General features: G+C 37.5%; 1 protein-coding gene across 5 annotated transcripts in view; it reads left to right on the top strand.

The window, feature by feature from the left end:
* Positions 1-14,945, top strand: part of CDKL5 (cyclin dependent kinase like 5) — a 140,693-nt gene that overhangs the window by 83,556 nt on the left and 42,192 nt on the right. For all 5 annotated transcript variants that reach the window (XR_008730865.1, XM_055701819.1, XM_055701818.1 and 2 more), the window contains exons 5-8: positions 2,268-2,404; positions 5,383-5,503; positions 6,689-6,748; positions 12,573-12,663. Coding sequence is in view for 4 of the 5 variants with exons in the window: in XM_055701819.1 (XP_055557794.1) it covers positions 2,268-2,404; positions 5,383-5,503; positions 6,689-6,748; positions 12,573-12,663 (409 nt within the window). In the remaining variant the exon portion in view is untranslated. The remainder of the gene's footprint in view (positions 1-2,267; positions 2,405-5,382; positions 5,504-6,688; positions 6,749-12,572; positions 12,664-14,945) is intronic.

Here is a 14,945-nt window from a genome sequence, read left to right as displayed (position 1 = left end):
GCGGGAAGAGCTGGCTCCTGCGAGGCTCACTGATGCTGGCAAAGGGAGTAGTGGCTGAAGGCAGGACACATGGAAATCATTGCCAGTGCTGCACACGCTTATTTCTGACCCAGCAGTAATAAACCCAAAGATCTGTACAAGATGACACTAGCTCTCTGACCTGAGCTTGTTGGCGGACAGTGAATCCCAGCATCCTATCATAGGCAAAACTGGCAATCAACCGTGAGAGCAGCTGCCTGCCTTGCGTACAGCAGAAGTTAACCCTGACCTTAATGACCTAGCACAAACAGAAGCCAAGTATGAAGTAATAAGAGGCATCATCCCAGTCTGAGGCAATGCAGCTATGATTTACCATATACCGTGTTGTTTTATGCAATGGAAACTCTTTGCTTTGCAGCTGATTTTGCCAGACACTTCAAGAGTATATTTGATGAATTTTTTAGCTCTGCTGTTAAGAAATCTGTTTTAAATCTCTGTTAAGGAATGTAGGAGGTAATGTAATTGTGGTGACCATCTTGACCAGATTGCGAGAGTACTTTAGAACTGCTTTTAGGAATTGATATGGCTATTCCGTACAGATCCTAGGTGATGAAGCTCAGTATTAAGACCTAAATAGATTTATTATATTAGCCTGTCTACCCCAAAAAAATGAAAACAAAAAATGCAACATTGCCATTAGGTCTGGCTTTCAAAAAGTATTGCATAATACCAGTTTACATGACTGATGGCTGCTTTTCAGAGTTGTAGCTAGTTGTTTACAAGTTTCTGGAAATAAGACACAAGTTCTTTTGATGGATTTGATTCAGCCCATTTCACATCTGTGTCGTTAATATGGTAGTTCATTAGGAATCTGAATGTACTGTAATTGTTTCTATTACCATTTTTGTTTCGCTGAATTTTTGCTGTTGTTTGACATATGCATGCTAAATGCGCTGGAAAGAGTGTGTCTAGTTATAGATGAAATTATGTAATCAGGCTGATGTAAGCCAACACCGAGCACTCAGTTTTAAAAAGAAATTATTTAGATTGCACTAAATTATATATTTTTTAATCAAAACATTTGGGTTGATAGTATTTTGTTTTCCCCTTTCCTCTTTCTACACTCCAGTTTTTTATTTTTAGTTTTTCCCCTCTTCTGATGACAATTATATGCATTTGTATGACCTGTGTTATTCTCTCTCCCCTGCAAACCTGTTCTTGCCTTTTGCTTGCTTGGGAAAAGAGTTTCTCTTCCTTGTTCCTTCTTCTTCTGTCTCTGACTGTCTTTGTGGTACCTGACCTGCAAAAGTGATTCAGCTTTGCATTTATGCAGTCATATCCCATTTTATATCCCTCTGTTGTGGATAATACTTGTAAGAGTTTCAGAACCCTGCTTCTACATGTGCATGGAAAAAAATTGCTGAATTAATGGATTTCATTTTACAAAATGAAAAATAAAACTTAATATAGTCTGCTTTACTTGACGTTTTGTTGGTAGTATCCTTTAGAACCCAGTCAGTTCAGGGCCCCTTGATGCTAAGTAGTGTACAAAGCGTTAGTGAAACATTCCTCCTTTCTTGAACAACTTTCAGACAACCAAATTGTCAAAACACAGTTAAATTTCTTGACTGCTCAGAATCAGATTCAAGGCTTTGTTGAATCAATACTTGCTCTACCGCCCTCCATGGCTGCTACACTGACCTGCATTTCAATGGCAATTCATTGAAAGCCATGTGGGGAAACATAGGATTTACAAATTCTGCTTCAGTCTTAAAATCTGTCATCGCTTTTGAAGAATAAAATTATTTTAGAATCAAATAGAGTTCTTTGACATTGATCAAACATGAGCTTTGCATTCCAGTGTTTCATCTGAGTATATATTAGCCTTGCCAGTGTTTCATGCATGTGACATGTATTTATGGGGTGGAGGGTATGTCTGTACACATACATGCACGTTTTTGGTAGTATATTAGTGCTCTTCATAATGAAAAAGATAGAAATGCAAATGATTTGTTTCTTATGACTTTTTCTGCCACTGAAAACCTAGATGGTAGAGATGATAGTCTGTGAGGGTTGCATAATGATAGCACAGTCACCAGTTACCTCTCTTTCAGTGCAGAAGCATCCAGGCAGCAGAGAGAGTCCCATACTGGAAAATAAGCCTTTTTCTCTGTAATATCTAGAAACAGAACTTAATCATGGGTTCAAAATAAAAAAATACAACACTTGTTACTTGGGGGTTTTGTTTTGTTTTGTAATAAATTTGTCACTTTTACTTTGCACTCTAGAAAATGAAGAAGTCAAAGAAACCACTTTACGAGAGCTTAAAATGCTTCGCACTTTGAAACAGGAGAACATAGTGGAGCTGAAGGAAGCCTTCAGAAGAAGAGGAAAATTATACTTAGTTTTTGAATATGTGGAAAAAGTGAGTTGAGTTTGTACTGTCCTTGCCACAGTTAAATCATCAGCTTACTGGAAAAATCTTTAAAATTGCTTTTACTTGTAAAAATTAAACTATACTAATCTATAAAGAGGAACTGTAGAAATTTTAATACGGTCTGAATTGTAGTAATTAGACATTCATTGTGAGAAAGCCACACTGATAACTTCACTATTGTTTTTACTTCATGTGTTGGTATTTAAAAAAAAGTTCTTCCATATATGAACACAAACATGTTCAAATTATGTAGACTGGAAAAGATGTCATTTGAAGAAAAATTTCCATCCAAATGCGATAGTCCAGTTTAATTGTGAACCTGATTAACTGTTCTGTGTTGTGTTGTGTAATAAATCTTGACGTAGTCTTTCAAAACAAGATCATAGTCTTTTGACCTTGGAATCTGTTTCAACTTTCTCCATCCTTCCCTGTTAAAAATAGGATTTATTTGTATATTTCTGTTACAAGGCCAGTATCAATAGTTGCTTAGAAGGATTTGGCAAAGATCACTGTCATTATCTCCAATCCTGACCTCATTTGAAACAATTCCAGAATTTCCTTAGATTGGTGTGCTACTGCCAAGCATTCTGGTCTGTTTCCAGGGAGAAACAACCTAGAACAGATTGGTCTTTTCTTATTTTTGCAACCTTCATGATGAAGGTAGGCCTTCCCTCTGAATTCTAACCATTTAGCATTTCTTCATGGAAATAATTAGATGGTATTCAGATACACACAGTAAAAATAAACAGAAGCTTAAATATATATATCTCTAGCTTTCATGAGATATTATTGTTCCCTTGACTGAAGTTTTCATTTAATATCCTGCCAGTGTGATGTTGCAGTCTAGCTGAGTGCTAGTGGTTTTCACTCAATTCTCTGTCGCATAAAGATTCCTCATACTGTCCTAAATACTGTCTCCTTGACCTCAGTTTACAATTTATTATGTCATATAATTTTATAGCATAATGTGAAGTGACCCATATTAGCCCACAGTTTGGCAGAAATCAGTTTTTGCCAGCAGATCAGTGGCTTCTTATGGGGTAGATCATACTTAGATCAAACATCCAAAGCTTTAATTGTTCCATTCATGTTTCTTGTCATTGATCCAGGCACGTGGAATGTCTTTGATCATATACCAACTCAGAACATACGTTTAATTTTCTATTGTAGTTGACTTGGCTAAGCTCTCCATAGTAGTGGGTTGGAAGAGCAGCCTAAGTAAAAAACATTTAATTGATCTGATGAGGAGTGTGCTTCAAAAATTAATATTGGTAGAAACACCAGGTTGCAATATCTAACATTATTTGCATCAGAATAAAGGAATATAATGATAAAGGTAGCCGTCATGTATAGTCGGTGCCTAATGTCATTTCCATATTAATGGTCACCTTTGGTATTGGTTACATTTTATAGTCCATGAATGTTTCTCATTTTCAGGTATGTCAGTTTCCACAATAATTTATTTGAGGACCAGGATGATTTCTGTGTTTTTGGATGGGGGAAAGGTAGAAGGAATTAAATAAAATATGGTATAGTAGGCTAATTTTTGTTTTAACTGGTGATGAGCACCTTATGTCCTTTAGGAAGTCTTAGTTCTGCACTGCTCAAATCCAGATTACTTAAATTCACATTTAGTCTAATCTCCTTTATTCATCATCCCCTTAGTTAATGTCTTCATATAGGATTATGTCTTGCTGTGTTGATACTACTATTTTGGTTCGTATTTGTAACACTAACTCCTTGATTTACTTATCCAGACCCACAAGCTTCTGTGTGGACAAAAGTCTAACTAAAATCAATATGATTCCTTAACAGAAAATTCCTTTTCTTGGATCTGAGGTGTATTTCTAAGGAAACTTATACTCAAGCACATAAGTTCCAGTATTCAGTCAAGATTGCAAAACTTAGAAATGTTTTCAAATATTACCAAAGTCTCCATTTGTTTTGTCTTATATTTGTGTTCATTAAAATACCTTACAAGACAAACCTTAAAGATTTTACTGTACTGCTAAAGAAAGTGTTTGTTACAGACAAGATAAATGAAAAACCTACAAACGTTCAAATGCATAATTAAATGAGTTGTGTAAGGCAATATAGCCAAAATACTTATTTCTATTTGAGTGTTCATTAAAAGAGACATTCCTCTCTTCAAGTGGGCTGCTGCAGCCCATTATTCATGCAGGATTCAGAGTACAAACTCCAGTATACATCTAATTGTGCAAAATTGGAGACATTTGCTAACATGATGGGGTTCTAAGTGTCCTTTTCCAAAGAGGAAATTTATTGGTATAAACAATCAGTTTATTTTCTTCACTAGGTACAGCCATAAAACAGTTAATAGGGCCATAGTTACTGTAGTGCAAATGTCTAAGATCAATATAGCTGATATATAGCTATGGGATACTCCCTAGCTGCTATTTATGCTCCTGTGAGACATTTTTGTACCTGTTACTTCATTTGCACTAGCAGGCTTGAGTTGCTTTAACTATAGCCATTCCTGTACAGACACGGTTTGTCATTAATCATGGCCCTGCTATGCTGAAGCAGCAGCAGCAGCTTAATAATGAAGAAAACAGTATGTTAAAGCACAGTCAGATATTTACAAAACCCTGTGTTCTGCTAAACACTTTATATAGCCATACTGAACCGACGTTTCTGTTTAAGCAACTTTTTGGAACTAAATGGCATTTTAGAAGTTTTAGGGTAAGTGGCTTGATGACAGTCTTTTAAGCACTTGTGGTATGTTTGTGGTTCACCTTTAAGGATTATTGTCTTCACAAGTGCTCTAGAATGAAAACAGCTAGTAGTATGCTTATGATTAAAATACACTCCTTAAATGTTAAACTACTAATTTTGCATAGCTAGGCTCAGTGGTGCAAGCATATCGCTTCATAATGCTGAAAGCATGTTCTCTTCTAGCAGCTACAGTATAACTCTTTTAAATAATGTATCTTTTAAACATCTAGAATATGCTTGAATTGCTAGAAGAAATGCCAAATGGAGTTCCACCAGAAAAAGTGAAAAGCTATATCTATCAGCTAATTAAAGCAATTCATTGGTGCCATAAGAATGACATTGTTCATAGAGGTGAGTAGTTCTCCACATGGAAGTAAGTAGGAATTTGCTTTCTAAAGGGAAAGATGTTGCAGCATGAAGTATTTTGCTGTTCGCATAAATACAAGTAATTGCTTTATATCAGCAGAAAAAAAAGTCAGTAAATTTGGCTGGGTCTTAACTCAGCTGCGTGAGTTCAGAATGTTTTAAAACTAAATTGATCTGCATATACAGCTTGTTGTCCACTGTCTTTGGGGTATTATATAAAGATTGTATCATATGCACAGCGAAGTGTAACTGCAGTACAGATGTTGCCAAAGGAAAGGGAATATTTTTAAACATTTCATGATGCTCAGTCATTTCACTTTTGAATCTGATAATAGAATATTAGAAGAAAAATAACCCAAAACTTAAAGCTTGGTCTCCTGTGTTTTACTACTTAAGGCAGTTCCTCCAGCTCCCATGAGTTCAGCTCTGTATATTTACTTTCTCCTTTAAGCTTCAAGCACTTGGAGTACATATCTTGATGTGTGACTTTATCTAGTTTCCTGTCTTTTTTCCTGATTTAATAAAACTGTATTTTGCTTTATGGCTTTGCAAGGGTAACATCTCTAATTAATGTTTCCAATAAATTAAAATTCTCTACAGTATGTAATTTATATTTAAGGTTGATCAAACATAAGTAAGAGTCTGAAAATATTTTGTAAAATATAGTTTGAAAAATGTACCATATATGGATACCATAATATCCATACAGGAATTAAAAAAACAGGCTTAAAACTAGACAACACATTTGTTTCTAAACAAATGACAAGAGGTGATCAGGAGCAGCATCATAACTGAAAATGCTGAGCACAACACATTTAACATTTTATTGGTTAACTGGGTAATTAAATGTCAGTTCTTTGTATTATTTTGCGATATGCAGTATTCTGCATATTGGTTTGCTGCCCAGGGATATCTGTAAGCACCTTTTATCTTTCTGTATTTTGTTGGGAGACGCTTTAAAAGACTTTGAAAGGCAGAAAATTAATTCTGCATGTTTACAAACTGAATTGCTGGAAGCTGTTTCAGCAGTTGCTCTCGTAATGTTTCATTTATGGTTGCATGAATATCTCTAAATATGTTATAATGAAATAATATTTGTTGACAAAGTTCAAAATTAAAAAGAGAAGTTTAACAGCATTTTTTTTTTCCTCTCTCACTCTGATACTCTAGATATCAAGCCAGAGAATCTCTTAATAAGCCACAATGATGTTCTGAAGTTGTGTGACTTTGGTAAGTTCAATACCTGCCTGGAATTTTGCCTTGTTCTTGTAACAGTTCTACAGTATGTACTGTTTAAAACCCATTTAGTTGTCAGAATTGATTACTTCCTCAGGCTTGTGGCTAGTACTTTCATTTGAAAGATCTCTGGGCTTGATTTGCACACCCTGTGAAATACCTGTATTAACATGTCAGTAGAAAAGCTGCAATTATCTCTTCCTATATTCAACAAGGTTTTTACCAGTGGTGCTGTTGGCACCCAGCTGAGAACAGTACGGATGATAAGCTGATTAGGAAGCTAGCAAAACTGTAGGTTTATCTGCCCTGCATATTAAATGAAAAGGTAATTCTTCCTTGTTTAGCAAAGATGCAAAAAAATTACACTTTTTCTATATTTTTTGGAAAAAGTGGCTTTCATGGACTGTTATATGTGTAGTTGTAGGTTAGCTTTTACTGTTATTTATGTTAATTAAGGACTCATATGTCCACATATTATTAGCGACTGAATGTCTGGAGGTTAAGAGTCAGCACTGTACATGTAACGTTAACTGATGTTTCCTAACCTATCAATATTGTTTATTGTCAGCTTTAAGACTTTGAAGAATCAGCACCCAAGCACGAGGCGAACTTTGCCCATGTTGCATAATCCTCAGAAGACGAGAGGGCAGAGTATATACATGGTTCCAACAATCTTTGTTTTTATACTAAATGCAACATAAACAAAGAATAAAATATTGTTCCCTCTAAAAAGCTTACAGTTTGGCCTGGCAAATAAAAACCAATTCCGTAATGCTACCCAAGTACACTTTTCAATGACAGCAGTTTGAAAGCTGTCTTTTCAAATCTCTGCAATTTTGAATGAGAAGAAGAACTGCTAAGAAATAGATTAGAATAGGCTTTTGTGAACACAAAAAAGCCTTTTCTCATTTGCAGTGCTGCTAAATTCTTTTAATCCTAAAGGCATTTGTGCTTAAGCATTCAGAAACAATAACTGTTTTAGGAAAAGCCTTAGAGGTTTTGGTCCATACGAGTTCTTTGAATTAAGAGCAATTTATTCTACCCTGTAAGGAACTGCACAGCTCCGACAGAACACCAGGGTGCTGTTGCACGGCACCCTCAGTTTTTTCACTATCCACAGGCCTCCTGTCTGCGCTGCTGTGGCCACCCTTCCCTGGCAGCTCCGTGCTCAGGCTGCCCCAGCGCCGTTGCCCAGAGCTGGTGGGGCAGGATTGTTCCCTTGCCCTACACGTATTTTCAGGGCCCTGCCCCTGCAAAGCAAACCCGCCCGGCAGCACTCTCCCAGGCTGCGGAGAGGCCTGGTGCAGGTGCCCCTTGCTCCCCATCCACCCCTTTGTCCCACCCCCGCGGAGCTAATCAACCAATCAGCTGGCAGTGCCTGCCCCTGACCTACATCTGCTCCAATCGGGGCTGACGGCACCACAAGCAGGAGCAGCCAATGGGGGCGTGGGTAGGTCCTGATGGCAGGGGCCATGGGGCAAGGGGCAAGGGCCAAAGGCCAGCCCTGCTCCTCACCCTGCTCCCTCCTGGGTTGTTGTTTGTTTTTTGGAGGAGGGGGATGTCCCCCCTTGAAAGTAACGTTCACCATTAGAGTTGACACACGCCATCAGCTGACAGATCTTTGCGTGTGGACTTGTCTCAGCGTCCTCTGTGCAGCAATATTACAGGAAAATAAAAAAGCTGAGCAAATGGTACAGTTGTGTTCTCGGCATTGTTTTTCCCGCTAGGGATAGGTGGTGTGAATTCTGTTGGCGGTGGTGTTGGTGTGGTCCCTTGGCTTGCTCACACTGTAAGCGCCAGCTTCATTCTCTTTCTACTGTTGGAAAAGACATGCAATCACAATATACTCGCAGTGCTCAGCACAACCTTGAGGAGGCAAATGAAGCTGTGGGAATTTCTGTTGTTCTTACTGTTCATGGGGGTTAGTTTGAATTTTGGTCAATGTTTCAGATTTAGTGGAATTTAAAATTCCAAGCAATTCTGATAATTTTGGGTCAATTTTAGTTTTTCAGCCTTATTGCTGCAAAGTGGAACAGGCTGCCTAGGGAAGAGGTTGACTTGCTGTCCCTGGTGGTTTTTAAAAGATGTGTAGATGTGGCACTTAGGGAGATGATTTAGTGGTGGATTTGGCAGTGCCAGGTTAATGGTTGGACTTGATCTTAAAGGTCTTTTCCAACCTAAACGATTCTATGGTTCTATGACATTATTGCTGGTTGCTTAAGCTATTACAGTAAAATGTCGGTCAAAATGGTATTAGCCACAAGTGTTTCCTGAACATGTAGAGATTAGGATATAAGAATTTGCCTTTTAACATGATTTAATGTATGCTGTCTGCCTACCTAACCTCATGTTCTGGACCACAGGTACTTGTCACATACAGCGCCACATTCCTTATGTGATAACAAATGCAAAGAAAAGATCTATGCATGTCCCAATGCAGATACTGAAGTAACTGGATGTTTCCAATGTTCCCAGTGGACAAAACAGTTTGAATAGAAAAGTTCATAATTTTTTAACAAGATAGTTCTTCATAATCCTTGTGCCATGTGTTCTGTACATATCGTGCTAGATAAAAATGAGATTGAATGTGGTGGTTGCCTGGACACATGTTGTGTGGGTGTCATTTCTGCCAATAGAAGTGGAAAAAGAACAGTACAAAATGCCAATTACAGCAGATGCATCTGACTGTTGGAAATAGTTGGGCTTTCTGACTAGTATATGCTGTTTCAACACGAGGGCTTCAAAATTACTTGTTTTAGCAATCTCTTAATCTCTGTATGATGTGTAAGCATAGAAGTCATGAAACACAGGACTGGAAAAGACCTCAAGAAATTCTCTATTTCTCCCACCTACTCAAAGAAAGGATTAAGCACGTCTGTGTCATTCTTGACAGGTGTTTGCTTAGTGTATTCTTAAAATTCTGGTAATGGAGGTTCCCCAGTGTTCCCAGGCGTCTATTAAAGTACTTACATGCCATTAATGTTAGAATGCTTTACTTTGTCTAGCTTAAATTTACCTTATTTCTCTATAAGAAACTGACAGTCTTCTCCTTTTTTCCTTACACCTTTGCCCTTGACACCTCCTCTACCATGTTCTGAGTTGTTTAAAGTCCCTTTTAAATTTTTTTTGGCTTGCTCTCCCTTCTTGCATCATGATGCATTTGCAAACACTTTTGCTTTCATAGTTGCTCTCATTCAGATCACCTTCTGTTTTCATCTTTTAATCTATTCCTTCTCACTGTTTAGAGTTTGGTCTAACCTTCTCCCTAGTTACCTTCTCTTATTTTTTATCAAAATATTATTCCTGATACCTCAGCACAATTTGGAGGAAGGCGCTATAAGCTAACTCCACCACGAAGAAAGAAAAAAAAAAGTTATTGTGTTCTCAGAAAGGTATTATGCTTTCATGAATTCTGTCCATCGTCTTTCAGCATGGTGTCACAGAGTCAGAGCAGCAGTGAATCCATAAAATGGTTTCTTACATCACCCAACAATATATAGATGACACTGAAGCCCATGACAATAATTTTCCTTTCTGTGTTGCCACATCAAATCTGTACTGTGCCTAGCCTGTAAAGCTGAGGGATGATTTTTCAGACTACGTTAGCTGCTGCTTGTTGCTGGACACTTAATACCTGGCTGTGACCAAGTTCCAATAGACTGGCCTGGAAGGAGGAGGATGCATCCTTGACTTGTTAATTCTTCTGGTGCACGTGGGCTCATGGGCTGCTAGGCTTATGTGTTACATTAGGACATGTGTTTATTTATATCAGGCAACACCTCTTCTTTTCTTTCTTTCTTTCTCCCCATGCCTCCTCCCCGCCCCCCCCCCCCCCCCCCCCCCTTTGTGGGGCTTCCTACTGTTCATTTTGGCCATCCCTGATTTTTATAAGTGTAGCTCCTGGTTATCTTCCCTCGCTTCTTTAAATACATGAATGAAGGACTTTTCACTGACAAGATTAATCAGATAGGTCATGTAATTTGAAACAGAAACAGAGCTGCCTAAGTAGTTCTAAGTATAGTAACGTTTAGAAATTTACTCAGTCCTAACATTGAAAGTAATAAAAAATTACTTTCCAGCTTTTCTCCAGCAGCATCAGTAGTGTTCATTAGACTTTATGGGAACAGATCAGATTTATTATTATTTTGGTTCAGCTTTGAAATATGTGTTCCTCAGCACACATGCCTTTTAGTTTACCAAGTCTTGAAAGTAGAGGTATCTTGCAAAAAGTAACAGGAGTAACCTATGTCATTAACAAGTTTATCAGTGTTTTCTCAAGTCACTAATCTAATAGTAATAATAATCTGCATCCAAACTTTTACTTCAGTTTAGAGTAAATTAGCGTTCAACAGGGGTGCGTGGGGCTGGGTGCATTCACACTAAGCTGCCAAATGGGATACACTTTCAGAATACTGGAAAAAAAAATATCAAAAATTTACAACTTTACAAGCATAGTTGTGTGGGAAAATCAATTTTGGCAGCTTCTGCATAAGAACTGTGATATGAAGAAAATTTACTGTTGGACTTAAGTAGCACTTATTGATTCTGAAAATGAAATTATACCTTAACTCTGCAACACTCTGGAATTCTTATACTTTCTTCATCATTCATGAAGTAATGGAAAGACTCATAGTGATTTCACTGAAGTAAATTTTGGACCAAGTTTTAATGCCACATCCCAGTAAGAAAGCATTTTTATAATGTTGCTTCTGCATTTCAGTCCCAAAAACTCATCTAATTTTGAGCTCTAGTAAGGAGCCTACACATCTGGAGTCTTACTGCCGAGATCCATCTGTCCTGTCTGGCCTTATTATTAATTATTTGTTTGAGAACAATAAGACACTACTTTTTCTGAAAACAGTGCCAGCATCTGCCCTAGAGTACTTCTACATGAAGAATCCAGTAACATCATTACTGTGGGGCTCAGCTGAATTTTTGTAGATGAAGGAGAACAAAAACAAAAATTAAATTATTACTACATCTGGGTTTTCCAGTATATGCACTCTTCTCTCAGTCAGTGGTGTTAATTGTTATGCCTTAGGACAGGACTTAAGTTTTGATATAATTGCAAATAAGTATACTTTTTATTATTATTTATTCTTAACAAAATGATGAGGAAGTTAATTTGGACTTGGTTTCTGATCCTAATTCATTAAGAGCCTTGTTATGAATGTGATGCTAAAGCAGGTGGGAGGCTGACATATGGAGTGAGCCAAATGCAAATATAAAGCAGTTTTGCTGATATTTGGGAGACTCCTGCATTTTGTAGTTTTAGGGAGATGACCCTGTTCCTTTCCAGGTCAGGGAGGGAGTGCTCTTAAATGAGGATAATACATAGTTTCTTAGCTAGTTTAAAAAAATTAAGGCAGTAAGACTGTAGTAGTTGGGCTCAATGACTGGAGAAGTCTGCTCCCCATGCACGTGTTACGTTTCTGATGTTATGACTCTTCTGCAAACAGTATCTCTGTAAAACTTAGTGGCAGTAGTTCAATAGATTGCATGATATACTGTCAGGTAACTTTTATCAATCTTTTTTTATTTTGGCAAGGTCCAAAAGTAATAGCAAAACCCCGTAGACTAATGAGGAGAGTATACAAGTGAAGTAGTCATTAAAGCAGACATGCTGACTTGCACTGTCGTATCAATAAAAGCTTGCATTTCAGTAGACAAGCAATTTTTGGAGGCATCATTCTGTACTAGGGATTGTAAACAATTTGCTTCTATATAAATAGGTGTGACCTCTTGCTGCAAAAATCAGTGGTGATATGCATATTGCATTTAAAATAGGGTATAATCTTTCACACTGTTGCTTTGACAGGCTTTGCTCGTAATCTCTCTGAAGGAAGCAATGCTAACTACACAGAATATGTGGCTACCAGATGGTACCGCTCACCTGAACTCTTGCTTGGGTAAGTACAGTACAGTTTGTAGAACTGACACAATAAATCTTGACTGTTTACATTTTTTCAAGTGCCTTTTGTAAGATTGACCCATGGAGAACTGTGATTGATTAAAGGGAAGATTTCAAGAGGCTTCCAGATTTTCGTTGATTTTTGTTCATTTCCAGTACGTCAGCATGAATCATTGATGTGTTGACCTCTCTCGAGGTGAACCGTGTTTAAGTGATTAAAATATGAAGCTGAATTATAACAGATACACTTCACGTTCCTGCCTCCTCCACCCCAATTCCTTTCAGAAGAGGTTTTCATGATAGTCCTGTGGCCTGAAATGTTCCATCAGCCTTGTGGTGGACATCACGTAGCCATGGCAGTGCCTCTTACACCATGCTATGCTCCTAGTTGTCTTCATTCTTTGGGTCAAAACTGTGATTTGGTTTTCATTCCCAGTTGCCCTGTACCAGCACTGCTGAAGTGGCTCAGAAGGATGGTGTTAGCTTTGTACTAGTCCAGAAGAATTTCTTGAAGGAAGCTGTATGAATCATTTCAATAAAGCAGAGAAGTCAGTGTTCCATTACCTGTGAAAGCAGTAGTTTACATGAGTAGGTTGAGCCAGACAATTTAGTTTTACTTTTTCATTAATCTCTAAAATGAGTGTTTTACTACCTCACAGGGTTAAACAGATTCTCAGATACTATATGAAGAAATTCATAGGACCCAAAAGGGCAAAGGAAGAGACAAAAATAACTGGAGATCTACTATATGTGATCTTCCCATTGTATTAATTTTAACACTGCATTATTCTAAACCACAAGAACACTCTCACAGAACACATTTTCTGTAGGCATAACATAGATGTATTTGTATACACATATTCTAGAAATAAGAAATTGGTAGCCACAGAATGAATCAAAAAAGTACTGGTCATTCCTAAGATTCTTTAAGCAACATGTTTCACGCTGCTGAGAAACAAGTCTTTGTTTCTTTTGATTAACAATGAACTAGACATTTCTTGAATAGGTAAAGCATTAGTCAGTAAAGTCACCCCAGTATTCCCAGAGCTGTGCTACTCTTAACCAGATTGGTAGGCAGTTGTGTTATTATGTGCAGAATAGTATGTAAAGTTGCCATTAAAAATGTAAAAGCTCAGGTTTTCGTATTTTGGAGAAAACAGATATTATTAAACTTCCAAGAAAGTGTGTGTGTGTGTGTGTATATATATAAGTATGAAAAAAGACTTGTAAAGAGAGCATCCGTTTGGCCTTTTTAGTTACACATTTTACTCTTTTGTCTCTAGTAGTAATGAGGATTTAGGAGGAAAGGCATGGAAAGCTTGACAGACTTATCGTTAATCTAACCTGCAGTTTTCAAAACTGTTTCATTACCAAAGGAAATTTAACAGGAATTATGTCTGTTTGTAATTGACTAAATTTGTTTGATTAGCTTGTAGCGGAAGGGAGAGGGTATGTGTATTTAATGCATATCATTCATAAAGGAATGCTGGTGTATTCTTTTAATGCCAAGTTTTTCGGGCACGAAGTGATGTATGTTTCTTGGCAATCCCATTCTATTTCCCAGACACTCATCTTACCCATTCCCCCTTCCCCTGCATTTATCAAATCTTCATAAGCATCTAATATTCAAGAGCCTTGCCAGGATTATTAAATATATACATTTTAATGAATACGGGTTTATTTTTAATTTTTTTAAATGCTCTGTTTTGCAATAAAGTTCAAGACTTAAATTTCAAGGGAGGAAGGAAATAGCTGCCTAATTATTCACAGAACATCCAAAATCTACTCACTTTGGAGAGCCTCAGGTAACTGTTAGTGGAGTACTCTGTAGCCTTTGGTGACAAAATATTGCTAAAAGCCAGTAGATTTTAAGGCATACCAAATTACTAGATGAAAACATGTTTTGGAGAATCTAATTTGTGTGGGAATAGACTATAGTACTTCTGAACTGTGGTCTCTCTGACCTACAGGAGTTATTTCCTTTATCCAGCCACAGCACTCTTGCGTTGTTTGCTGGTTGTGATCTGACAAGACCAATCCGAGCAGTCAGCAGGAGTTCTGAGCATGCCTTTTTAAACAAAAAAGTTGCAGTTTACCATGCCACTGCCTTAAGAAATGGGTATTTTCAGAGTTGTTTCTGTTTGACTACAGAGCGGAAACTTCTTAAACTGTGATTCAGCTTCCTTTATTCTTGTGAGCAAGGAAAGATAACTGTCCTTGCCTTAAAGAAGTTTTAGCCCATTCCTCAGTTGTAACTGTAGCTTGTTCTCCAATGCCCCA

The sequence above is a fragment of the Falco cherrug genome, chromosome 2 (assembly GCF_023634085.1).
Source record: "Falco cherrug isolate bFalChe1 chromosome 2, bFalChe1.pri, whole genome shotgun sequence".
NCBI lineage: Eukaryota > Metazoa > Chordata > Aves > Falconiformes > Falconidae > Falco > Falco cherrug.
Note: the sequence above shows the minus strand (reverse complement) of the source record. Positions and strands in the feature narration are given on the sequence as shown.